Consider the following 27,074-nt stretch of genomic DNA (forward strand, 5'->3'; position numbering starts at 1 on the left):
CTATTTCTACGCTTGTAAAACGTCTTCAATTGCGCTTAAATGCTTTTTCCGAGCTCGATGTTGCCTGAGCGATAGTTCTCCTGCTTGTTCTACAGCGTCTGTGATACGTGGTTTTAGGAGCCTTTCAAAAAGCTTTCCGGCTGCGTAGACCATGCATAACAGCCGGTATGCTGATGACGAATTCGGGCCCCCCTTGCCTTTATCAATTAACACTTTTGATTTTTCCATATTTCGGGGAACAATTTGTCTTTTAGTCATGCGTTATACATATCCAGCTCCCCCACCTCTGGGCACATTTTTGCAATTTCTTTAATGGCGTCTGCTGGGATGGCATCTGGTCCTGTGGACTTATTATTTTTCAAGGGCTCTACCGCAAATTGTAACTCTGCTGAGGTAAAGTTTCTTCGATTCTGGCCCATATTTTGTAGTACTTTTTTGTAACTCATGCCACTTGGGTCCCTTTGATATCTTATCGAAGCACCTCCCATTTCCGATTTATGTTGTTATAATAGCGTCTGTTTTTGTTGTTGTTGTTGTAGCGATAAAGACACTCCCCATAGGATTTGTGGGGGGGGGGCGTTATTGATGTTGATGGTCCTTTGTCGGATATTGATCCGATACGTTCCGGTAACAAACACCATTGAGGTATAAGCCTGACCATCTCGGAAACGATTTAATATGACCACACTGAACCTTCTGCGTCATCCCGCCACAACCCCCTAAATCCATGAGGAACTTGTATTCGCCAGAAAAGAAACAGGAATCGCTACGGGTAGTTGACGTCGACAATTAGGTTGGAGAAGCCATAAATTGTACTGCCATCCCCTGCCATCCAATTGTGTATTTAAGTCGTCTCTTACGACAGGCTTATCTGCCGCGAGTATATTCTACCCGCTGGCGGCAATAGCGGTTAGTAATAATCTACTTCGATAGTAGCTTGTGTATATGCGCCGTAAAGGTAAGCAGTTTCGTCTTATCTCTGCTATTTCTTCTGTGCACGAGTAAACGGATTTCTTACGCTGTTTTTTGGTAGAGTTGGCATATATTTGTTGCATGCCTGTTTGATGCCAAGCATGGCAGTTTTAAGACGCACTTTAGCATTTAAGACCCGGTTTTCCAGTAGTTGGTTAAGCTAAGCTTAAACTAAGTTTGCTTAGACTCTAGTCAAATTTAAACTCCAGTTAAACTACGGGGCAGTTTTTCAGTCACAATTTAAGGCCACCTTTTTTTTGCTTTCTTGTACGGCAACATTGGCTTTTTATTATCTAGATAATTTCTAGATACGACAACAGCTGGATTTTGCTTACCCAATAAACATTTAAAAGATATTTCGCCAGCGAAATATATATCTAGTTCCGGAGGTGATATCCAACATCATTATCTAGTTATTCTTAAACAGATAGTTATCAAGTTGATATCGAACTTCATTCTCCAACCACTTGTTAAGGTCTGCTGTTAGGATCTACGGTTACGATCCACTTGGGAGCGTTTTCGTGCGAACACACCTAGTGACTGGGGATGGGACCTAAAAGTTGCGATGGAAAAGTATCGAAAAAACAAGAAAAAAACGGCGATCGCTAGAAAAAAAGACACGCTGTTTCCGGAAAAAAGGAATGGATCGAAAAAATTGACAGCGCCAGCAGGCAGAAAAAAATCACCGCAAGTAAAAATAAATGTTTCCTTAAATTTGCCTAAAATTCCGGGATAAGAAGCATTCCCACATAAACGAAAAACCAATTGGCAAACGCGGTAGCTATTAAAAATAAAATAAATGTAAGGCGCGATAACCTCCGAAGAGATCTAAAGCCGCTTCTCTTCCAATTTGCGTCGTGCTCCTCTTGATTTTGCCTACAAATTGGCCGGACGGGACCTACATGTTTTATGCCGACTCCGAACGGCATCTGCAAGGCAGATGAGTTTTCACTGAGAGCTTTTCATGGCAGAAATACACCCGGAGCGCTTGCCAGACACTGCCGAGGGGCGACCCCGCTTAGAAAAATTTTCTTCTAATTGAAAAACCTTATTTCTAAAATTTTGATGTTGCTTTGCCCGGGGTTTGAACACAGGGCATACGGTGTGGTAGGCGGAGCACGCTACCATCACACCACGGTGGCCGCGGTAGCTATTAGTTGTGAAAATAATAGCATAAAACTGGAGCAACAGGAAAAGCAAAAAACCAATTGAAGAAGCAGATCATTTTCCCTTTTGGCGTTGCTCTTGATGTTGCGTTTTCCGCAAGCGTGAAGAAATTGTAATTGGCAAGTGTTGGAATAATAAACCAGTGGCAAATATATTAAGTTAGCCCAATAACAACGACGTGCTTGTAATTGCTTTAATTTCTGGAAAAAGGGGTAAACCCGATTACAATAACGAGCCACCATCCCTTTTAAAGCCTCGTACACAAGCACCACCACGGTAAAACAATAGTTCAAATATTAATATATATACAAAGTGTTATTCGGCACGAGGAGACAACTTCCGCGATTTCTGCGCCTACTGAAGATCTTACTTTCGTCGCAAGCTCGTTTAGGGCGAATGGTCGTGGTAACAATAATCGTCGTAGGCAACAGCAAGGCCAACCACCACGTCAACAACGTAGCAATCCATTAAATTATCAAGCGGGAGGTAATGCTAACGGTGCGTATGCTCCTAAGCAACCTAACTAACTATCAACAGCAGAGTGGCTCTTAAACACCAACTATAACAACAACAACAGCAGGGCCCCGAACATAGGCCTGCTGCAACACTACATACGACAACAACGACCGGAAACATGGTGAGTTCGTTCCGTGACGCGGACTAGTTAGGAATATTACACCTTTAGTATTAGTTCCTTTTTGTGGGTACTTAATGCGGCCGTAAGCCTTAAAGAAAAAGGGGGGGAATGAAAATTTTTTTTCCTTCTCGAAATTTGCTGCTTTTGTATTTTCCGATACGGTCCGATGTATATATGTACACCTGCAAGTAAATTCATAGCTGCTAAAGATATTAACACATATTTCTAGCTATTTTCTTCTGTAACACGTTAAAGAAATGATTAACGAAAGCCACGTAAACGAAAGTCAAAAATGTTGTGGCAAGAGATTGGAAAATCTTAAGTAGACACCTAGAATATCTGCAAACTTTGCGAGTACGCATTTTCACATTTTCTTCCATATAGAAATAATTTTCCAATCGTAAGCCAAAGTTTCGATAAAATTGTCAAAAATCATCGGGAATTCGGTTAGACTACAACCTTGTAATGCCAGCCAAAAAAAAAAAAAATGTGAATTACAAAAGACTGCATGCTCAAACATTTCAATAAGGTTCTGAAGTAAAATTTCGAATTTTTTTCCAAAAATGATTTAGAAGCTGGTTTACAATTCATCCAAGTTTTTCTTAATAAAAAAAGAGGAAGAAAATGAATTTGAATCTGCAGATAATCTTTGGTGCTAATTTTTAACTCGGAAGTGTACGTTAACTTGCGCTGAAACTTAATGTAAAATTTGGTTATGGGAAAAGGTATCAATTGTTAAATTGTGCTGTTAGTTAATGCGTGTAGATACCTAGCCATGTAGTATGTAGTAATTAAGAGTGAAGAAAATTAATTTTCAAAGTCGCAAACACCCAAAGCATATGTAATTATATTTTAAGAAAATGTGCAGGATCATTTTAAAATCTCATTGTTATATAAAATAATAATAATAACATGATGCACGACAATATAGCCTATAAGCAAGAAACCCAATCTAGATTAAACCGAGGATCTATTAATATATACCTCTTTATATAAATTTTTCTTTGACAAAGCGAATGTCCGTAGCGTTACTAGAGATATTTTCAATAGACCCACCTGTAAAAATAAATTGAATATATTTTTTTTTAAAGTTGCATAAATATCGTGTTCAGATCACGTAAAACGAAACAATGAAACAACAGAAACCAAAAAAACAAGAACCACATGCATTTGAGTATAGATTAAAGGAAATATGTATACAAATTTACACGAATAATGCCCAGCTCAGCTTCAGTACTAAGTTTGTTCTAACAAAATTTTATTACCAAACTTATTTTTAGCGCGTGCTATTCGAATACGAGTAAATTCTCTGATTTTCAAAAAGTTCAAAAAAAATATATATATTTTGTGCTTAATTTGTTCTAAAATTTTTTAATTGTCAAATTGAGTCTTAGCGCATGCTATTCACATAAAGATGCTCCATATTTGAGGTGCGGTATAAGTACTAAAAAGTTCTAGAAAAAAATTTAATTTTACTAGCCATAACATTTTTTTTCTTAAATAATTAAGGAAATGAATTGTCAATAAATTTGAGTTATAAATGGGAATGCTGGCAATCCTTTTATTTAGAAGGCACTAGGTAAAACAGGTAAAGGGCCACCGAAATATAGGTGCGTCGGTGGCCATGGTTTTTGAGGGTGGGATCAGCACCGGGCGTCGCAACAACATCCGCGGCGCCCCTATGTATATTCGGTCTTTTTGTTTTCTTTTAATTTTTCAGCGTTTTATTTTGATTTTGATTTTCAACGTTGGTAACCGGCCATGTCCGGTTCAGTAATTTTTTTTTTGCGGTTATCTTTTTGAATTTAAATTTGAATGTTAACGGTCTGTCCGTGACATCCGGTTCGGGCGGATGTTGTTTTATTTTGAATTATAAGCGTTTTGAGTCGGCTCTGCGCTTTTTGACAGTTGATTTGAATAGGCATGATATGACCATTTTTTTCTGTTTATGGCGCAGGAACAGTAAGGTTGGCAGGACCCGCCCCAGCCGACAATGACTAGCCACTGTGCACCACAACATCATGCCGACCGCCTTCCTTACTGCTTCCACCGAAAATGGGAATCCATAACACACTATCCAACCTTTGAGAAATTTTTTAAAATTTATAGTTCTCGAGTTGATCTCCAACGTCATTAGCATTTTCAAATTATTATCCAACCTATGAGAGATTTTGAGAAATGTACAGTTCTCAAATGAATATTGAACACGTTTCTCCAGTTAATATCTAGTTGAGGTGAAGTTGAAAAAAATATCCAAGGTGGTACCGTCAAAGCCAACAGCTATTTATTGTGAGAAATAAACACCTGATTGATAGCAGTATCATAGCAAAATAAGTTATATATATTCTATTTTATTTTTTTGTGAAAATACTGTAATATTGGAATCTTACAAAACTTACCCCAGCGGGTTAGGGGATCAGAATATACGCGCGGTAGGTATGCCTGTCGTAAGAGGCGACTAAAATACCAGATTCAATGGGCTGTGTAGCGCAACCCTTCAGGTTGCCAGCGCAATATATAGCTTCTCCAAACCTAATTGTCAACCTCACCTATCCGCGGCGAATCCTGTTTCACTAACAGACGAGGCTCTGGCGACCCCAAGCTCCTCATGGAACTTGGGGGTAGGGAGGGAGGTAATGGCCTGAAGGTTTAATCGTTCCCGAGATGGTCGGGCTAGCACCTTAATGGTGCTATGGTACCGGAGCGTACTGGATTTGTATCCGGCAAAGGACCACCACATCGATAACACTACCCAAAGCCTTCGGGGAGCAACATTATCGCTACAACAACAACAACATTGGAATCTTACACTTGAGTCCAGTCAAGGAACCACAAGTGGGGAACTATCATTTTTTCAACTTAAGAAATATCATTTTTGCTTTTGTAATAAGCTAGTTTAATTTTGTTCTAAATATATTACTAGGATGGCAACACTGTAAGCTTTTCTCATTCTGGTAACCCTGTTTTGTTAAGTGGAAGACGGAAGATGAATTGGGATAATGAGAAAGGTACGCCATTTTGAATTAATTCTTGGATTGCCACCATAGATGAATGGATTTGAAACTCTTTGTTTCGAGAGAGCGCTGTCAAAATGCACATTTTTTATAACATTTGTCAATGATGCCACTCCAAACAAAAATGAATAGATCTGAAAATGGGGATTTTTGACATACATTTCGGCGATTATAGTTTCAATCATTTAATAAAATGATAGTCGTAAAATATTTATTTCCTTAAAGTTATTTTACAATAATACGACTAGTTAGAGTTAAATATAAACAAATCTAAGTAAAATTTACATTTCGATTAAATTAATTAGTCAAATATTGTAACGCATTTAACTCGCAGTGAAAACCATATATTCTTTTGAAATTTCAGTAAATCGGACCTATGATATAATAGTTAACATTATTTAATGGATAGGGCTTATCCTACATGTCTGGCGTTCCAGGTTCTGTGATCAAACTGGACTGGTTGCATCGGGAGTTCATATTTACAAAACCTATTTTTATTGATTGGCGGCCACCGTGGTGTGATGGTAGCGTGCTCCGCTTATCACACCGTATGCCCTGGGTTCAACTCCCGGGCAAAGCAACATCAAAATTTTAGAAATAAGGTTTTTCAATTAGAAGAAAATTTTTCTAAGCGGGGTCGCCCCTCGGCAGTGTTTGGCAAGCGCTCCGGGTGTATTTCTGCCATGAAAAGCTCTCAGTGAAAACTCATCTGCCTTGCAGATGCCGTTCGGAGTCGGCATAAAACATGTAGGTCCCGTCCGGCCAATTTGTAGGGAAAATCTAGAGGAGCACGACGCAAATTGGAAGAGAAGCTCGGCCTTAGATCTCTTCGGAGGTTATCGCGCCTTACATTTATTTTTTTTTTTTTATTTTTATTGATAACTTTTGAATGGGAAATAATATTTACCCTCCGCCTTCGAACTAATAATACTTACACTAAAACAATTATTTTTATCCTTTTTCCCATAATTTTTGAACGCTATTCTACAGTTGTAGGTCAAACTAAAGTTAACCAAAATTTTTGGCACGTTTTTCGTTTTGGCTGGCACATTTTTTGTTCTGGCAACCGCTTCAGCTGGCGCGAGAATTTATCTGTGATTGTTGCCAGCAACAACTAGAAGATAAATCCCTCGTGAGAGCGAAAATATGAGAGCGTAAGCAAAAGATTCGTATCAATCTAATCTATGATCTAATCTATGATTGCCACTCGAAGCGCGAAGACGAAAATTTAATTGTTCCACAAATTTTTAAATAAAATAAATTGCTACAGCCGTCAGAAGGGGGATGATATATCCCAAATGCCCTATAAATTAAAAAGAACCGACTTAACCAATTGGTTGCATGCAAAAGGCGTCGAATATCCGCGCTCCGCCACAGTATTGCAGCTTAAAAATTTTATTGGCGAAGATAATTTACGCGAAATGAAGAACACGAATGAACATAGAACCAGTGGCGACGAAAATGCTGACGGTGAAATTGAAGGGGGTGCGCTGGATGAAGAACTACAGCTTCTTCGTAAACGCTTAGAAATTGCGCAACCAAAAAAAAACAGCTCGCTCAACTGGAAGGAGCAACCAACTTTGCAGACTTAAATGCAGCTACTTACATCACGCGCAAGGCCGACTTCAGCGATATTGAGCATGCTATAGCTCCCTTCAATGGTGACGAACTTTTCAACGCGCATAAGTGGCTGCAGGAATTCGAGCGAGTATGCGATTCAGTGGAGGCGGATGAAAGCTTACGCCTCAAAGCAGTGCGGCGCTTTATGCAGAAGGATACGCCGGCTGAACTATTTTTGCGTGTGGACAAGTCGTCAAATTTTTATGAATTTAAGCAAAGCTTTTTAAAAAGATTTGAGCACATGATGTCTGTCATCGCCATTTTGAAAAATACGAAGTTTAACTCGTCAAAACTTCTGTACTTGGGTACATTTTGCAAATGCAAGAGATCGCTTCGCGGGCAGATGTTGATGAAAATCAAGTAATTCAACATATTATCAATGGACTCGGTGACCACTCACCTCATGTTGCAGTAATTTATCCTGCCACCACTATAGACCAGTTGAAAGAATTGGCCCGGCGTTATATTCAGTTGCGAGCAATGGTATCACAAAGCTCGAAACCAACATCCTCAAATACTAAAACCGATCGTAATGCTGCGGCAACAAAAATTCAGTGCTATAATTGTTCAGGCTATGGCCACCTTTCATCTGCATGTCGCGAGCCAAAGAGACAAAAGAGGTTGTGTTTCCGTTTCGGTTCCAGTGAGCACATTTTGAAGGATTGTCCGAAGCCAGCACCTTTACCTAATGCCAAGCGAGTTGCATTGTTGGATGCAGATAGGGGCTCAGATGCAAACCAATCGGAGGTAGAAGACGCCACTAGAGGATTGTCTGAATTTAATATGGTAAGTGTTAGCTTTCCAGCTGATGAGCAATAAAATGACTTTTTGTCCTTATTTGATACTGGTAGTCCGGCTAGCTTTGCAAGGCGGTCAATATTTCCGAAAAAATCCTTGTCTGAAAAGACGTGCTTTACTGGGAACCAAAGTATCGTACGAAGAAAGGTTTCTGCAATATGATAGGAGGTATGAAGTGGCCTCAGCAGTTTACCGTACGTCACAGTGTGGCACTTACTTATATTAAGGAAAAGACGGTTCTTAACACACCAGATATAAAGCTTATTAATCTCAGATTGAAGAACAACGACATCATTATAACAACTGATCTCAGAATAGATCTTGAGATCATCAGCATAAAGCAGAAATTTGGTAGATGAGAAGCAAGAGCTAATGTCATTAATGGACAAGATAAATAGTAAAGGGCCCAGAATACTGCCCTGGGGCACTCCAGAGGTGGCCCAAAATGGTTTCGAATAAACGCCGTCAATATTTACAACATTACTTCTGTTGTGCAGGTAAGATTTAATCCACTGTAGGAACGTAGAGTGGAACCCATAACAAGCTAATTTCGCAATTAAAATTTTATGAGAAATTTTATCGAATGCCTTGGAGAAGTCTAGGTATATTGGATCAACCTGAAAACCCCGCCTAAATGCCGCGTAGCAATCCTCAGAAAACACAGCGAGGTTCGTTAATGTGGATCTGGCCGGGACAAAACCATGTTGATTGGCGCAAATCAGGCGTTTAATACTAAAGTAAAGCTTGTCATTGACAACACATTCGGAAAGCTTCGAAGTTGTAGACAATTTGGAAATAGGCCTGTAATTAGAACAGTTACTTTTGTTGCCAGACTTAAAATTGGGAGTGACGGATGCTTGTTTCCAGTCATCAATAAAAATACCCGATGCCTATGATTTATTGAATATAATCATTAACGGTCGTACTAGCGAAGGACAATTTTTCAATAGAATAACTGAAAGATTGTCAACATCAGTTCTGGAGGAATTTTTAAGTTTTTTAATCCCCTCAACTATGTCTGCCTCAGTGAGAGTAAGTGACCCAAATTATTAGCGGAGGGAGACTTAATTAACTTGTGTATGTTATCTGTATCTTCCACAGTTAAATCATTATCTGTGATAAAGTTCGCCGAGAAGAAGTCAGCAAAGGGATTAGCAGCCTCATTAACAGAGTTGGCAGTAATATTATTGTAGCTTACTGATTTCGGTATGATAGATACGCTCTTCATGGAGTTAATGTAATTCCAAAAGTTCTTCGGATTACTCTTGATGTTTACCTCAAAATTTCTGACGTACTTAGCATATAAAGACTTATTAAGATTGTTAAATTTTTTCTTATAAACAATAAACAAATCATAAAATCGACGCTGATTAGTAAACTTATATTTTTTAAAGAACTTGTTTCTCAAATTTTTTAGATGTTTGAGCTCACTTTTATGCCAGGGAGATTTATAAATTTTATTTTTATATACCGGCACGATTTTTTCGCAAATCTTATGAATTTCATTTTTAAATACATTGAAAGACTTTCCAACTTCACTTTCGCCAAGCATATCATCCCAATCAACTCCACGTAAAGCAGAATTTAAACGATTAAAATCACATCTTCGAAAATTGAACGATGTTTTCATATTTGATGTAGGAATACAGAAATACTCAAAGAACTGAATTTCAAGCTTTAAGGGCAGGTGATGCAAGTTTGGTGGAGAAATTGAAGACGCAGGTTCCGAGATAACTAAACTAATATTATTAGTTACAAAAATTTAATCAAGAGCGCGATGTAAAGAATTATGGAAACTATTAATTTGAGATAAACCAACCCCTCCAAAATTATCAATAAGATACGATTCATAAGAGCTGTTAATATTAGTAGGAGTTAAATAGAGATTGTTTTCAAGAGAGATCCAGCTAACATTACTTAAATTAAAATCCCCCAGTACACATAGCTGCGTTTCTCCTAAACTTCGCTTAATATTTAAGATATTATTTACATGAGCCTTATAAATACTTTCTGGGCTGGACGGCGGAATGTATGAAGCACAAATGAGCAGTTGAACCAGAGAGCCATGAATCCGCACACAAAGTTGATCAAGAAGCGTGTCACTAACAGTTAAAGAAATAAGCGAGGCCTGGAGACCGACCCGAGCGGCAATCAGCACGCCACCTCCTCTATTTAGGCCAGTCTTTGTTGCATCTCTATCCTTACGGAAAACATGATAAAGCTTAGGATCAAAAAATTCAGCATCTAAGAAATTTCTATTCAGCCAAGTCTCAATGATGACAAATACATCATACTCCAATAAAGAACTAAATAGGCGCACATTTTCGGTTTTACTTCTAAGGCCAGAAACATTTTGAAAAAAGATATTGATATATTTGCATGGCATGTGATTGACACTATGAACTAAGTCCGCTGTTGTAGTTTTGCTTCCTTTTGAAAAAAACGGAAGTGGCTGATCGTCACATTGATTGGCCACAACTCAGGCTTCATAACTTTATCAAAGTGCAATTCATCTACACCAAGTTTAAAATTTACATATTTACGGCTAATCGACTCCGACTCCTTAGCAAGCTTGAAACACTGCAGTTGATGCTTATTTAGATTAGTATGTTTAATCACATACTCAATAATATCCTCAGGTTTGACCGAGGGTAAAAAAGAAGAAAGATGAAACCATCTGAAACGAGCAGCTACCCCAAGTTCAGTAGACACACAAGAGCCAATCACGCGCTTCCGTGAACGCCTATGATTGTTATTAACATTATTGTTGTTGTTACCGACATTGTTGTTGTTGTTGGCATTCTTGTTATTGTTATTATTATTATTGTCATTAGGCGAGCTAGGTTGGATGTCCAATCTCGACGATGTACTTGATTGCAGCAAATTAGGATTCCCACCACTAGCAGTAATATTTAACTCATCAGGGTTAACAGCAATTGCAGCAGGTTTTTCCTTAAGTGTGCGCTTCTTTGTAGATTTTGACGCTTTAGCATTAGCAGTATCAGCAGCATCTGATTTAACAGGATTCGTAGAAGTATAAGTAGCATTGTTACGATTATAAACATCGTCAGCTGAAGAAGCTAATGCATTCACACTGTTAGCAACAACAGAGGCAAACGTTTGAGCACCAGTCGAAGCAATAACAGTCCCATCGGCAGTAGGTACCTTGCTCACGATAGCATTATTAACAGACATTGCATGACCCTTAGTAACATCTGTTAAAGAACATGTATTTTGCCCACTCACAACATTTGACTGTACAAATGGCGAAGTGCCGTTGACATTGCAAAAAACAGGTGATAACATCGTAGGTATAGGGTAAACAGAAGATGTAAAAGACAACGGCAAAGACGAAAGCGCAGCTGCAGCAGACCCATGGTTATTGTTGTTTGTATCCTCCCGCACACTAACACAAGATGGACTGACGGCACTATGTAAGAATTCTAGGCCATTGGCATTGTTAATATTATCACTGTTAAAGTTTTGAGGTTGCTTATCTGATTTGATGAGCGATTTCAGCCCCTCAACTTCCTTCATCAAATCCTCGAATTTAGAGCTGAACAGATCTTTTAAAAAATCTATGCCAAGCCTCTGCGAAGCAACAATAGAGTCCAAAGAAGATATAAAGCGCTCAGGCAAGTTAACACACCCTTGACATAAGTATACGATGTTACGATTAAGCTTAAATAATTTCACATCATATTCTAAAATCTGGCCATCACACCAGTTTCTATGAAATCTTTTTTGGCAAAAACCCGAACATGGCACAACAAGTGAGTCATTTCTCGCAAAGGCTTTATTGCACTTAGCACAAAAGTCATCCATTTAAGAAAAAAGTTTAAAGAAAACCACGGAGCAAACGAAACACGTCTATACGCGACGAAAGCCGACGATGTTGGGACATCTACGGAGCAAGCTTCAAGGGATGCGCCCTTTTTAGCTAGTTCGTCCGCTTTTTCATTCCCATCTATTCCCATATGCCCTGGGACCCAATATAGATGTATGCTTCTCCCTGTCCCGATTCTCTCCAGAGACTGCTTACACTCTAACACGCATTTAGATGCTGTGCTATGCGAGATAATTGCCTTAATTGCTGCTTGACTGTCAATATAAAAGTTAACACGGTTGCAGCTTAAGCTATTCTCTTCCGGGGTTTCTACTGCTTTGGTTACGGCTAATATTTCCGCTTGGAAAACGCTACAGTAATCCGGCAGCCTGTAGGATCTGCTTATTTCCGGATCAGCGCAGTAAACCGCAGACCCTACTCCTTCCACTACTTTGGAACCATCGGTGTACACATGTATCGCCTCGTCCGCCATTTGCGCACCCTTGCGCCAACCGTCCACCTCTATTGTGGCCTTAAGATCTCCCTCGAAGCGCAGATAGGGAATCATGTAGTCTGTTCGTCTTGTGATTGATGACGCTCTACTACTATGGCCATATGGTCGGCGCTCAAACTGCCCCGAAGCACCGAGCCTGGTTGCGGTCGTTAACGCTTTGTTCTTTGCTACCAGGTCTACAGGTGGGATGTGCAAAATGGCATACAGTGCAGCCGTCGGGGTTGTTTTCAGGGCTCCCGTAATGCTAAGCATCGATAGTCTGCATACCCCCTCTAATTTTTTGAGGTATGTTGTTTTTTGTGTGGCTTTCCACCAAACAAGAACTCCATAGTATAGGATAGGGCTTACAATCGCTGTAAAAACCCAATGAGAAAGAGAGGGTGATAGGCCCCACGTACACCCCAGCATTCTTTTACATGCATAGAGTGCCGTTGAGGCCTTCTTGACCCTCTCCTCCACGTTGAGCTTCCATGACAGCTTACTGTCTAGGATGATTCCTAAATATTTTGTGCAAGGTTTTTCCTGTAAGGTCACCCCTCCTAACTTAGGCCTGGTCCAATTTGGGACCTTGTACCTCTTTGTAAACAAGACCATATCCGTCTTCTCCGCATTGACTTTCAACCCGACATTAGATGCCCAGGTATGAATATCGCGAAGCGCCCGATCCATCAAAGAACTAATCGTTGGAAGGCACTTTCCACTTATGACAATTGCAACGTCATCTGCGTAAGCCGTAAGTTTTACGGGTCCCTCATAGAATTGCCTGAGCAGTTGGTTGATGACCAGCGTCCACAGCAGAGGTGATAGCACCCCTCCCTGCGGCGTGCCCCTGTCCACTGATTTTGTGGCCTCGTACAATCCCCATTTTGATGTAATCTTTCTGCAATTTAACATGCAGCCGATCCATCTGATTAAGGCAGGATGTACTTTAATGTAATTAAGACCATCCATAATCGCCCATTTTGCAACATTATTGAAAGCCCCGGCAATGTCCAAGAAGACTCCTAGAGCATACTCCTTATATTCCTGGGATTTCTCTATGCTTATTACCACCCTATGCAATGCGGTGTCTACCGACTTGCCTTTGGTGTACGCATGCTGTGTTGTGGAGAGCAGCTTTTCATCCACGTTGGACTTTATGTACACATCTATCAGCCTCTCAAAGGTTTTGAGCAGAAATGATGTTAAGCTAATGGGTCTATAGTCTTTGGAATACATGTGACCGATCTTCCCCGCCTTTGGTAGAAAAGCTACACGAGCAGTTCTCCAAGAGTGCGGTACATGATTCAGTCGTATGCACCCATCGAATATTATTTTAAGCCATTCCTCGACCGCCCTACTTGAGACTTGTAGCATGGCCGGGAATATACCATCTGGGCCCATCAATTTAAACTTAGAAAACGTCTTCACTGCCCACTCGATCTTGGTATCGGTCACCAAGCCCGGCACTACTAGCTCCGTGATCGAAGTGTGAGTGATGTCTGCTGGCTCCTCTAAACCGTCTCCCGATGGGAAATGTGTATCGAGAAGCACCTCAAGGGATTCCTCACTATTACGTGACCATTCCCCGTTCTCTTTCTTTATTAGTCCCTGGACTATGTTTCCCTTTGCTAGGACTTTTTTCAACCGTGCTGTTTCGCTGGAGCACTCTATGTCCGTGCAGAAACTTTTCCATGAGTTTCTCTTCGCCCTGGTAATTTCGCGCTTGTAGATCCCTGTACTCGTCCCGACACCCTTCGCTTTCCGCGGTCTTTGCGAGCTTAAACATTTCTTTTACCTGTCTTCTTAGAAGACTCAGCTCATTGCTCCGCCATGGCGGCTTTGCTTTTCCTCTGAATCTTCTTAGAGGGCAAGCTTTGTTATACGCACTCATAAGCGTCCTTGTTAGGAATTCATTCGACTCCTCCAGTTCCTCTACATTAGCAACCTCTTTGGGTTGTCCCAGTTTTGTTTCTACATGTTTCTGGAATTTAGTCCAGTTCGTTGACCTAGGGTTTCTAAAGGTTCCTCCCTTCTCTACCCTCTTTAGGGGGATGTTGAAGCTGATATACGCATGGTCGGAGAAGGATCGTTTATCAAGAACCATCCAATCATACCTTGATATATCACGCTCGGAGCTCAATGTAATGTCCAGAACATTGCTGGATGTTGGACCTATGTATGTAGGGACATTTCCCCTGTTGGCTATCTGCAAATTGGTTTGCAGGATGTAACAAAACAGAGATTTGCCTCTCTCGTTCGTATCTGCTCTTCCCCACGAATTGTGGTGCGCATTTGCATCTGCGCCTATGACCAACCGCCCTTTGCGCCCTTCCTCCTGTACTAGCCTTTTGCACTCCATCGGTGGGACCTCCGCAGCATGGGCCATGTAGCAGGATGCCAGGATAAATGCCTGCTTATTCTTTTGCTCAACGGCCACCGCTACGAGATCCTCAGTGGTGTAATTAGGCAGCATATATGAATGCAGCTGTTTCCTTACCATTACTACAGCTCGCACCCGTCCTTCCGTTTGCGCGTAGTAAACGCCAAACCCGCGCGCGCTAAGTCCAGAGACCTTTCCTCCCGATGAGAGCCACGGATCCTGGATCAGCGCCACGTCAAACGAACCCTCCTCAAGGGTTAGGAGGAGTTCGCTCGACGCCACTTTACTGTGTTGGAGGTTTATCTGTAGGACTCGCAGCACCATTGGGCTGTTTGTCCCCCTCCAGCACCTTCGCCTTGACGTCGTCGTCCTCCCATTGCCCTTTTGGTTTAGAGTATTCGAGGCCCCCTTCAGCCTCTCGTGACTGTTGTGCAGGGTGTTTTTCTGTGCGAGTCACAGCACCATTTAGTGGTTGGTCCTCTTCTAGCACGTTCGTGGTGACGTCGGGGACCTCCACCTGTCTTTTTTCCCTTAGGCTTTTGAGGTACTTTTCGACTTCGCCCACCTCTAGCGTGTTAGGGTTTTTATCCTCGGGACTTCTTTTCCTGAGTCGCATGTAAATTTTGCCAGTGCCAAAGGACATTTTACCAAGCTGCGTGTACAAAATATCCTCCGCTTGCTTGTTTATTTGGTAGTTGTAGAACTGACCATCCTCGGAAGGCCGACATACAGTAAGTACCTTCCAATCCTGTGTCGGTATGTTCGGATTCTGATTCTGCAGATGTCGCAGTATATCCTCCGACTTCATCACGCATGGTATCCATACCTTAACTTTTGGTACCGTGGGGATTTGCGCTTTATCCACCACCTCAAACCGCGCGTTCGTGCCTTGCCTTTGGAGGTTTGGAACCACTTCCTCCAGCCACCGCAAGCTCGCGATGTTGTCGCACGCTATCATCTTCACACCATTATACCATCCCCCGAATCAAAGGTTGGAAGGGGCTCACTTGGTTGTTCCCGCATCATCTTAAGCATTAAGCTAATAAGCTCCCTTTCCACAGATCTCCACCTTTCAGTAGTCATTTGTCCGAAAGGACTGCTACGATCAACCAGCGCCACAGTCAGTGACTGCTTTGCCACATCACTCATCTTATCGGGAAAAGCAGGAGTCTTAGTGTTATCTCCCTTTGGCACCTCCGAGAAATCCGGAGTCTTAGCGTTAACTCCCTTTAGCGCCTCCGAGAAAGCCGGAGTCTTAGCGTTATCTCCCTTTGGCTTATCTCCTACTTCCTTAATTGGAACTTCCCTCTGACTCGCAGCTTTCGAGGTAGTTGCTACCTCGCTATTGGAGCCCATCTGTCTTACAGCTTTGGGCCTACTTGTCTTGTCTATGCGACTGCCCTGCCTCGCGGCTCTAGGACTGGGTCCTTTCTGCCTCTTGAAAGCAGGCTTGTCGCCTTCCGCCGAACGCTGCCTCTTCATTCTGCCATTCGACGCTTCTTCCTCCTCGTACCGGTTGCAGAACCGAGGGTTTCTCGCAGCAAACCTTTTGAACTGCCTTCGATCTCCACTTCTGTTGTTCTGTTAAGCTGATGCCCTAAGTCGCAACCCAGTTTCTGCAATCTTAGATTCTGAAGACGTTGATGTCTAACTACAGATAATCCAAAATCGTGACACAAAAATAGTTCAATTGAAAAATAAGCTTGAGAAGGGAAATGTTAAGTTGTTTGAGCTTAGCGATGGATTAGTGTACCGTAGAACTAAACATAACAAGTTGCTACTCTATGTTCCGGAAAAAATGGAAGCTAATATCATACTCAGCATTCATGAAAAGATAGGTCATCAGGGCGTCAACAAATGTGTTGACCAATTACTCCTTCACTATTGGTTTCCTCTCATGAAAACGAAAGTAGAGGCCTACATTAAGAATTGTTTAAAGTGTATTCTGCATTCTGTCCCAGCTCATATCAAAAACCGCAACTTGCATAACATTCCGAAAAAACCTATCCCGTTTGATACTCTGCACATCAACCATTTTGGGCCGCTTCCTAGTATTGTTTCTAAACGAAAGCATATCTTAGCTACTGTAGATAGTTTTACGAAGTTTGTGAAACTGTACGCCGTTAACTCAACTAGCACAAAAGAAGTTTGTCATTGTTTAGATAAGTATTTTGATTACTTTAGCTGCCCACGACGTATTGTAAGTGATAGGGCACTTGTTTTACCTCGTTAGAATTCAGTGAGTACTTGCGAAAGAACAATATTGAGCATGTTAAAGTTGCTGTAGCTTCTCCAAATGAAATCGAAGGTGTAGAGTCCGTTGTTTATCTTGGTAGTATTGTCTCAAATAAGAGCGGTGCAGATGAGGACGTTCAGTCTCGCATAAACAAAGCAAGAATGGTTTTTGGGCAACTGGCAAACGTGTGGAAGTCCAGCCAAATATCTTTAAAAACGAAGCTTCGACTGTTTAATTCGAATGTTAAATCAGTACTGTTTTATGCTTGCGAGACGTGGAAAAGCTCAACTTCAATTCAGAAACGTCTACAAGTTTTTATTAATAAATGTCTGCGCCGAATCCTGAAAATTCGATGGCCGGAAAGAATTTCAAATGACGACTTATGGTCTAGAACAAATCAACCTAAGGCTGCCACAGAAATAACCAAGCGTAAATGGTCGTGGATTGGTCACACTCTCAGAAGACCTCCAGTAAATATAGCCAGACAAGCATTGCGATGGAATCCACAAGCCGACGACCTGGTGCACCTGCGAAAACTTGGCGCAGAACTGTGGATAAAGAACTCGAAAACGCAGGATATACGTGGAATGACATCACAAGAACTGCACCTAACAGAATAAGATTTAAGTCGGTGGTCGAGGCCCTATGCTCCAATAGGAGTTGAGGAGGATGATGCTGATGATGATGCTTCTCCACAGGCTAACGGACAGGTCGAGCGAGTAAATCGGTTGATAAAGTTTATGATTTCCAAGGTTACGGAGAGAGTTCAGCATTCTGATTGGGTGATAATGCTAACAGATGTAGAATATGCTATCAATAATTCCATTCATGCAAGTACTAGGCAAACTCCGAGTATGCTGTTGTTTGGCGTTCCTCAGCGAGGTCGTAACACGGACGAGTTGGCAGAATATTAGAGGAAAAGCTTAGATATGAATCATATTGCAAAGAAGAATTGCGGGACAGAGCCTCTCAAGCAATTAATGTATCTCAAGAAAGGAACGCAAAATATTATGCTGAAAATTATAAGACCCCCTACCTTTGAAAAGCGAGAATTTGTTTTGATTAGAAATGTCGACTCAAAAGTTGGAACGAATAAGAAGTTTTTCCCCAAATTTAGAGGGCCATATCAAGTACATAAAGTCCTACCGAATGACAGATATGTGGTTAGGGATATAGAAAACTGTCAGGTGACGCAGCTTCCATATGATGGAATAATTGAAGCCGCACATATGCGGAAGTGGGCGGATTGGCGCAAGTCTAGTGCCTGTAACGTAGACTACTATGCTCATCAGAGTTATGAGGAGGACTGACCTTACTCTAGTATTATTTCAAATTGCAAAGGTCACCTGATCGATCGAGTCGATCGATTGTCAGGATGGCCGAGCTGTAATAAGCTAGTTTAATTTTGTTCTAAATATATTACTAGGATGGCAACACTGTAAACTTTTCTCATTCTGGTAACCCTGTTTTGTTAAATAGAAGACGGAAGAGGAATTTGGATAATGAGAAAGGTACGCCATTTTGAATAATTCTTGGATTGCCACTGGAAGCGCGAAGACGCAAATTTAATTGTTCCACAAATTTTTAAATAAAATAAATTGCTACACTTTATAAAAAATTACCTTTTTTGCTGAGTACACTATGATTCTCAAGTTGAGCCACTGTTTCGTAGAAGCTCTTGAGATTTTAGAGGCATGCTAGTTATCAACATGAGCTCTAATGATACTCAAGGCCAAATGCTTGTTGGGTATATTCGACGCCATTTCGAACGAACTCAAATCACCGATAGGTTAACAAGAGTTTAACCCTGCCAGGTTGGCCGCTTAAGCTCAGCTTAAAGTTCAGTTAAAATATACTGAAAAACCGGTCCTAAGAGACGAGATTGTTTAGCGCGTATGTGTTGACCGTGACAAATTTATATCTGTCATCAATAACCACATTGCCAAAGAGCGAATGGAGAAAACTGGCCTAGAGTGTTCGAAGTGGTCAAATCAAATAATACAGGATTCATATCCGGGAAAGAATTATCAGCATCCATTACACTTCCAAGAACCGTCGAGAGTCCCTTTTTTGCTACTACAGCAAAAATAGCTGTGTTTTTTTACATCTATAGACGTGTACGCCTAAACTTTATATGATCTGCTAAGCGTCAAACTTTAAACACTCCTCTGAAATTTCTGCGCATAAAATTAGTACTACTAAATTTCAATGCGCTTTATACTCAGATGTAACTGAAATATGTGTCTATGTTTCACCTCTACACTAATTCTATGTATCACCCAAACAAATTGTGTGTGTCCACTATTCATCGCAACCGATTCAGCTATATGTTATACACTGTGGCCACCAGAGGTTTGTGTCTGCGCTTTTCGGTACAACATGTGCTGTAGATACTTGCCACTAAATGGGTATCTTAAGCATTATCTAAGTGAGGATAAGCGGCTGATAACAACAAGGGTTGGTTACCGCATCTTCCACCTACATATATATAATTCTCAAGATGCGGGTACACGAACGAGAATCTAGGAGTCGGAACTGAGACTGCATGTCCAGTACTACAAAGAAGTTAATGGTACCTTATGCTTCAAATAAACTAGATATTAGAAAATTTTGTTGGCACATACACAGCCCTATAAATGGCTGGCAGAGGCGTGCTATCATACATGTTTCAACTTGCGTGCTAACCATTCAACAGTGAATCCAAAAACAGTATCAGATCCAAAGATCTGCGTAACTACCGCGTTACTTGCTTGTTTTCAGATTTTTAAAGAACAAAAAATTTAACTGGTTTCATATTAAAAGGGCTCGATTAATGAGTTTGACAAATGGTCGTAAAAAATTTCTACAATCATATTTGCTGCGCACAACTGAGCGGAGCGATCAGCGATCGCAATTTTAGATACCGTATAATTTCAAAATAATTGTTGTCCATTTAAATGCTAGTCAGCGAGATTACTGGCTCCAACTATTAAGCATTAGAAGTTTAGCGGTTGTGTATAAATATTGCGGTATATTTGAAAAATATTAGTTTCTACGTTTTTAGTGAAACGATACTTTCGACAGAAAACGGCAACCGAAAAAAAGGACTACAAAATGGGGGTTACAAAAAAGTCACATATCGTCGTATTTATGATCGTTGCTGTCGCAATGGAAGTTACAATGGCTTGTGTAAGTTTCTCAACAAATACCACTTATCATTCAAGTTGGATTCAAGAGGTAGTGAGATAGTGATATTAGATACTTTGTAAAAGTTGTTTAAAAGAGTTCGGTACCCAGTTGAGGGCCGAAATGCAAATAAGTTAACTACGAATGAGAGGTTCCGTGTGGACATCATGTCGACTGCTGGGTGCTGATATTCCAGTTTAGGTTAGGTTAGGTGGTAGCTGCCCTGATAAGGATAGCTCACTTGGACAACACGAAGGTCCGTTGTGGTACCACATACACCAAAAATAACGGTCACTTAGATCTAGCTACTTAGAGGATTGTGGGGTAGCAACGATAAAGCTCCGAATGATACCGATCTCAACTTTGGATAAATCCTCGGCAGATCCAAGTGAGTCGCGACCGAAGTACTTTCGCCTAGTTCTGGCAAAAGCTGGGCAATCAGGCATAAAGTGATCTGGTGATTCCACCTCATCATCCTCAATACAGCTGCATCAGGATGGAGTTTCCAGTATATTGAGACGTACCGCATGGATACCCATGGGACAGTGCCCTGTCAAAACCCCAATAATAATAATTATTATTATTATTATTTCATTAGACCTCCTGCCATGCACTTTCGGCCAGAAAGATCTTGCTACCCTGCAAGACGTGGTGTCCGCCCAACGTTTGCTGAGTTGACTCCAGGCCCAGCTATGGAGGAGCAATCTACAGGTGGCCAGCGGAATCCCGAAGTCCCTACAGCCATTTTCCTCCGGTTGAGTTGTACCGATGCGGGCTAAGAGATCCGCTTGACAGTTACCCAGGATATCACTATGGCCCGGGACCCAGATAATCTTAATTGTAAAATAATTCGATGCAATCGCAAGCGAGGTCAGGCACCCTCGATCGCACTGTAGTTGAGCTCAAGGCCTTGTTAACCACTTGGTTATCAGAGCAGATATTAAATTCCCTAACCGTAATATTACTGGATAGCATTTTAACCACCGCATCCTTAATCGCAGCAACTTCCGCTTGGAGTACACTGCAGTGATCAGCCAACTTAACTTGTGGCTTACATTTAGCTCTTGGCAAAAGACCCTCCCACATCAACCTTTCCGTCCAACTTCGATCCATCCATGAACAAGTTAACCGGTCCCATGCCCAAGATAATTCCTCTTCCCCACTCCTCTCTCGGTGGAATGACTGGGTGAAGGTTGTGTAGGGAGCAGTTATCGGCATACAATAGTCCGTTCTGTTCGGGATAAAGTGGAAACTGGTAAGAAGGCTAGAGTGTACAAAGTCAGAAAGCCCATAGCCCATATCACGAAGCCTCGTGACAGGGTGATGTTCCACTCATTAGTCCATATTAGGTTTTTCTTAGGATTTTATTGAATTCCATGCTCGTATGCGAGTTCGAGTTCAAGGAATCCTTCATCAATAAACCGATTAAACAAAAACAATTGCTATGATTTTAATATAACAAATTTTTTTATATTCATGCTTAGAACGACTGTACCAAGTTGTTGTAGTTGGTGAGGCGCTTTTTTTTTTTATTGACGGCTTCGGACTCAAGTGATGGAATAACTAATATCAAACAATTTAACAAATTTTTTTCTAAAATGGGGTCGCGCCCACATTCGCAAATGTCGTTCGGAGCTTACAAAAACATGTAGGTTCGTCAATTTGTAGGAAAATTGAAGAGCAAAACACTACAACTCGTGAATGCGCAATCTTGTGTGGGTGTTTTTTGAACCATACCATAACCAACCAATTGGTTTTTGGTTTCTCGCCATATCCATAACCTAAAAATACTTGAGTTGGTGAATTAAATAACTTTTTGTAGATTTTATTCATTGTTTTGGATACGTTATGACTAAGAGACTTATTTTTTGTGGAATATGCTTTTAATTTTTTGAGTTTTCTTCATTTTTATGAAATTTTCATGATTTTTAGTTTAAGGCACCATTAATCGATCACTTTGGTGATGGTTATGGATATGGGTATGGTTACGACTACGGCGTTAGTGTCAATGAAGTTTAATAAGCCGTTAAAAAGTCTGCGTTAAACTTCACAAGTGCGCTATTCTTTTAGTATTTTGTTTTATTAACTTTTGAACTTTTAAAGCGTTAAATTTCGTAATCGGATTGTTATATCGCATTGTGGATAAAACAAGTGTGATATCTTATCCGTCAACTGCCTGACAGGATTTTCGATATGGCTCCTTTTTTGGCAGCGTTTTGACAGGGTGTTCAATATGGCGGCTCATAGAGCCGGCTATCTTCAGCGGGTGATAAAAAGAGATACAGAACGAGACAGCGATAGTCAATTAAAAATCAGGCGATCCATTATATTTGTAATGTTGACGTATATGCAGAAGTTATCACACTTGTCTTATCCACAATGATAACTGGCTGCGATGCATCCGTTGATACCCCTTTCAACATACCGGACCAAATTTCGACATGAACAATAAACGGCCTAGGCCAAAGAGGATAAATATAATAAGAGCCACCAGTCTGCTACGACTGACGGGTAACTCGCTGGAAATTAAAAAAATTGATGCCTAATGTTTTCAATGAGGGACATTTTCAATTGTCTCGCATTTATGGAAAGAGAATTAATTAATTAATTAAATACAGTCGGAAAAATAAACACAAATACCCCACGAAAAGGTATAAAGACATATATGCACATATCGCCCAAAAACAGCCTGCGATTACCCTAACCAAAAACATTATGCAAAGTAACGAGTGAAGTCTCTTATTATAGGTATCCCCTTTGGCCTAGACTATCTTAAATAAGTACAAAATATACACCGAACGCCGCCACGGCCATGCCAATATTTATGCCATTCGGCGGCGGCGTTCGGAAAACGAGAAAAATCGGGAGTGTATATCTCTAATACTAAACAAGTAAGGAAGGTTCAGTTCGGGTGTAACCGAACATTACATACTCAGTTGAGAGCTATGGTGACAACATAAGGGAAAATAACCATGTAGGAAAATGAACCGAGGGTAACCCTGGAATGTGTTTGTATAACATTTGTATCAAATGAAAGGTATTAAAGAGTATTTTAAGAGGGAATGGGCCATAGTTCTATAGGTGGACGCCATTTAGGGATATCGCCATAAAGGTGGATCAGGGTTGACTTTAGAATTTGTTTGTACGATATGGGTATCAAATGAAAGGGGTTAATGAACATTTTAAAAGGGAGTGGGCCTTAGTTCTATAGGTGGACGCCTCTTCGAGATATCGCCATAAAGGTGGACCAGGGGTGACTCTAGAATGCGATTGTACAATATGGGTATCAAACGAAAGGTGTTAATGAGTATTTTAAAAGGGAGTGATCCTTATTTCCATAGGTGGACGCCGTTTCGAGATATCTCCATAAAGGTGGACCAGGGGTGACCCTAGAATTTGTTTGTACGATATGGATATCAAATGAAAGGGGTTAATGAACATTTTAAAAGGGAGTGGGTCTTAGTTCTATAGGAGGACGCCTTTTCGAGATATCGCCATAAAGGTGGACCAGGGGTGACTCTAGAATGCGTTTGTACAATATGGGTATCAAACGAAAGGTGTTAATGAGTATTTCAAAAGGGCGTGGGGTTTAGTTCTACAGGTGGACGCCTTTTCGAGATAGCGCCATAAAGGTGGACCAGGGGTGACTCTAGAATGTGTTTGTACGATATGGGTATCAAACGAAAGGTGTTAATGAGTATTTTAAAAGGGCGTGGGTCTTAGTTCTATAGGTGGACGCCTTTTCGAGATATCGCAATAAAGGTGGACCAGGGGTGACTCTAGAGTGTGTTTGTACGATATGGGTATCAAATTAAAGGTATTAATAAGGGTTTTAGAAGGGAGTGGGGGTAGTTGTATAGGTGGTCGCCTTTTCGAGATATCGCCATAAAGGTGGACCAGGGGTGACTCTAGAATGCGTTTGTACAATATGGGTATCAAACGAAAGGCGTTAATGAGTATTTTAAAACGGCGTGGGGCTTAGTTCTATAGGTGGACGCCTTTTCGAGATATCGCAATAAAGGTGGACCAGGGGTGACTCTAGTATGTGTTTGTACGATATGGGTATCAAATTAAAGATATTAATGAGGGTTTTAAAAGGGAGTGGTGATAGTTGTATAGGTGGTCGCCTTTTCGAGATATCGGCATAAAGGTGAACCAGGGGTGACTCTAGAATGCGTTTGTACAATATGGGTATCAAACGAAAGGTATTAATGAGTATTTTAAAAGGGAGTGGACCTTAGTTCTATAGGTGGACGCCTTTTCGAGATATCGCCATAAAGGTGGACCAGGGGTGACTCTAGAATGTGTTTGTACGATATGGGTATCAAATTAAAGGTATTAATGAGGCTTTTAAGAGGGAATGGTGGTAGTTGTATATGTGAAGGCGTTTTCCAGATATCGACCAAAATGTGGACCAGGGTGACCCAGAACATCATCTGTTGGATACCGCTAATTTATTTATATACGTAATAACACGAACAGTATTCCTGCCAAGATTTCAAAGGTTTTTTATTTCGCCCTGCAGAACTTTTTCATTTCATTCTACTTAATATAGTAGGTGTCACACCCATTTTACAAAGTTTTTTTCTAAAGTTATATTTTGCGTCAATAAACTAATCCAAATACCATGTTTCATCCCTTTTTTCGTATTTGGTATAGAATTATGGCATTTTTTCGTTTTTCGTAATTTTCGATATCGAAAAAGTGGGCGTGGTCATAGTCTGATTTCGGCCATTTTTTATACCAATACAAAGTGAGTTCATATAATTACGTGAACTTAGTTTAGTAAAGATATACCGATTTTTGCTCAAGTTATCGTGTTAACGGCCGAGCGGAAGGACAGACAATCGACTGTGTATAAAAACTGGGCGTGGCTTCAACCGATTTCGCCCTTTTTCACAGAAATAAGTTATCGTCCCAGAATCTAAGCCCCTATCAAATTTCACAAGGATTGGTAAATTTTTGTTCGACTTGTGGCATTAAAAGTATCCTAGACAAATTAAATGAGAAAGGGAGGAGCCACGCCCATTTTGAAATTTTGTTTTATTTTTGCATTTTGTTTCACCATATCATTACTGGAGTTGAATGTTGACATAATTTACTTATATACTGTAAAGATATTAAATTTTTTGTTAAAATTTGACTTAAAAAAAAATTTGTTTAAAAGTGGGCGTGGCCGTTCTCTTATTTTGCTAATTTTTATTAAGCATACATATAGTAATAGGAGTAACGTTCCTGCTAAATTTCATCATGATATCTTCAACGACTGCCAAATTAAAGCTTGTAAAACTTTTAAATTACCTTCTTTTAAAAGTGGGCGGTGCCACGCCCATTGTCCAAAATTTTACTAATTTTCTATTCTGCGTCATAAGTTCAACTCACCTACCAAGTTTCACCGCTTTATTCCTCTTTGGTAATGAATTATCGCAGTTTTTCGGTTTTTCGAAATTTTCCATATCGAAAAAGTGGGCGTGGTTATAGTCCGATATTGTTCATTTTAAATAGAGATCTGAGATGAGCGCTCAGGAACCTACATACCAAACTTCATCAAGATACCTTAAAATTTACTCAAGTTATCGTGTTAACGGACAGACGGACGGACGGACGGACGGACGGACTTGGCTCAATCAAATTTTTTTTCGATCCTGATGATTTTGATATATGGAAGTCTATATCTATCTCGATTCCTTTATACCTGTACAACCAACCGTTATCCAATCAAAGTTAATATACTCTGTGAGCTCTGCTCAACTGAGTATAAAAATGCAATTAAAACAAATATGTATATATTATTATTTTAAAAAAAATCCTTAGAGTGGTTACAAAGCTAGAATTATCAAAATGGAAAATTGTGCTGGTCCCGATGCAGTCATTACATTGGATCCGGATTTTTCTATCAAACTCAATAAGAAATGTGAAATTGTTCCGTCAGGGTGCGTGCATAACAAAGCTTTTACTGCAGCTCTTACGAAATATAAATTGCAAAAGGATGGTATTATTCTTAAAGAAGGCGAACTCGATTTATGTGCTGTCGCTGACAAAGTACCGGGCGATATTAAAGATATGTTAAGAGTTTTTGGTGCACCAGCTAGTTGTCCAGTACCAGAGGTAAACATTTTTAATTTTCTAAATATCAAATATGCTTCGAGGCGCTAGCTTCATAATAAGTTATGTAATCAAATTCCAATTTTATAACCATTAACATTAATATTTATGATATTCAATTCAGGAAAAGATTTGCGCAAATGATCATCGTGTCGATTTATCGAAATATAAATCAATGCTCAGCCTAGCTAAGGGTAATATGATACTTGATTCGAATGTAACTCACGATACGGTAAGTTTTTAAATGAGTTATCTTCTTTTCGGCTTATCAATAATTAAAATATAAATTACTAGGGAAAATCGTGCTTCCACGTTGAATTGGAGATTTCGAGGAGCTAAAGTCATTGTGTCCAATGATGTTCCTTATGGATTAAAATGCTTACCTATTTCTATATGTATTCTATATTTTTTTGGTTGTAGAAAATTTCTCAGTGTAATAAAGCATACATGCATGCTTACTGTAAAGTATTTATTGGAATTTGTTAATACTGAAGCTGAGGGCCGTTGCAAATCAACCAGGTCACAACACCCCGTCACCTAAACGTTTAACTCAATCTTATACATTATAGCCATCATCAAGTGAGTTTTCTAGCTTCGTCATGCGTGGTTCCAGGAGGGGCTGTATTTTGTATTGACTGTAATGAAATATGTATATAAT

General features: G+C 40.3%; 2 protein-coding genes across 2 annotated transcripts in view; one reads left to right on the forward strand and one right to left on the reverse strand.

Moving 5' to 3' along the window:
- Window positions 1–27,074, reverse strand: part of LOC137240976 (solute carrier family 12 member 9) — a 271,735-nt gene that overhangs the window by 2,508 nt on the left and 242,153 nt on the right. The gene's annotated exons all lie outside the window — the stretch shown is intronic.
- On the forward strand, window positions 20,171–26,884 carry LOC137242779 (uncharacterized). The gene is made up of 4 exons (XM_067770032.1): window positions 20,171–20,314; window positions 26,126–26,419; window positions 26,541–26,648; window positions 26,711–26,884. The coding sequence occupies exons 1-4, from the start codon at window positions 20,240–20,242 to the stop codon at window positions 26,753–26,755; spliced, it is 522 nt and encodes a 173-aa protein (XP_067626133.1). The 5' UTR covers window positions 20,171–20,239; the 3' UTR covers window positions 26,756–26,884.

Source organism: Eurosta solidaginis, chromosome 2 (genome assembly GCF_040869045.1).
Source record: "Eurosta solidaginis isolate ZX-2024a chromosome 2, ASM4086904v1, whole genome shotgun sequence".
In the NCBI taxonomy this organism is placed as follows: domain Eukaryota; kingdom Metazoa; phylum Arthropoda; class Insecta; order Diptera; family Tephritidae; genus Eurosta; species Eurosta solidaginis.

Bases quoted from the DNA above. Each gene is read 5' to 3' on its own strand.
- LOC137242779 (XM_067770032.1), top strand. From the start codon at position 20,240: ATGGGGGTTACAAAAAAGTCACATATCGTCGTATTTATGATCGTTGCT. The intron at 20,315-26,125 runs GTAAGTTTCTCA...AAAAATCCTTAG, and splicing joins TGGAAGTTACAATGGCTTGT to AGTGGTTACAAAGCTAGAAT. The intron at 26,649-26,710 runs GTAAGTTTTTAA...ATAAATTACTAG, and splicing joins CGAATGTAACTCACGATACG to GGAAAATCGTGCTTCCACGT.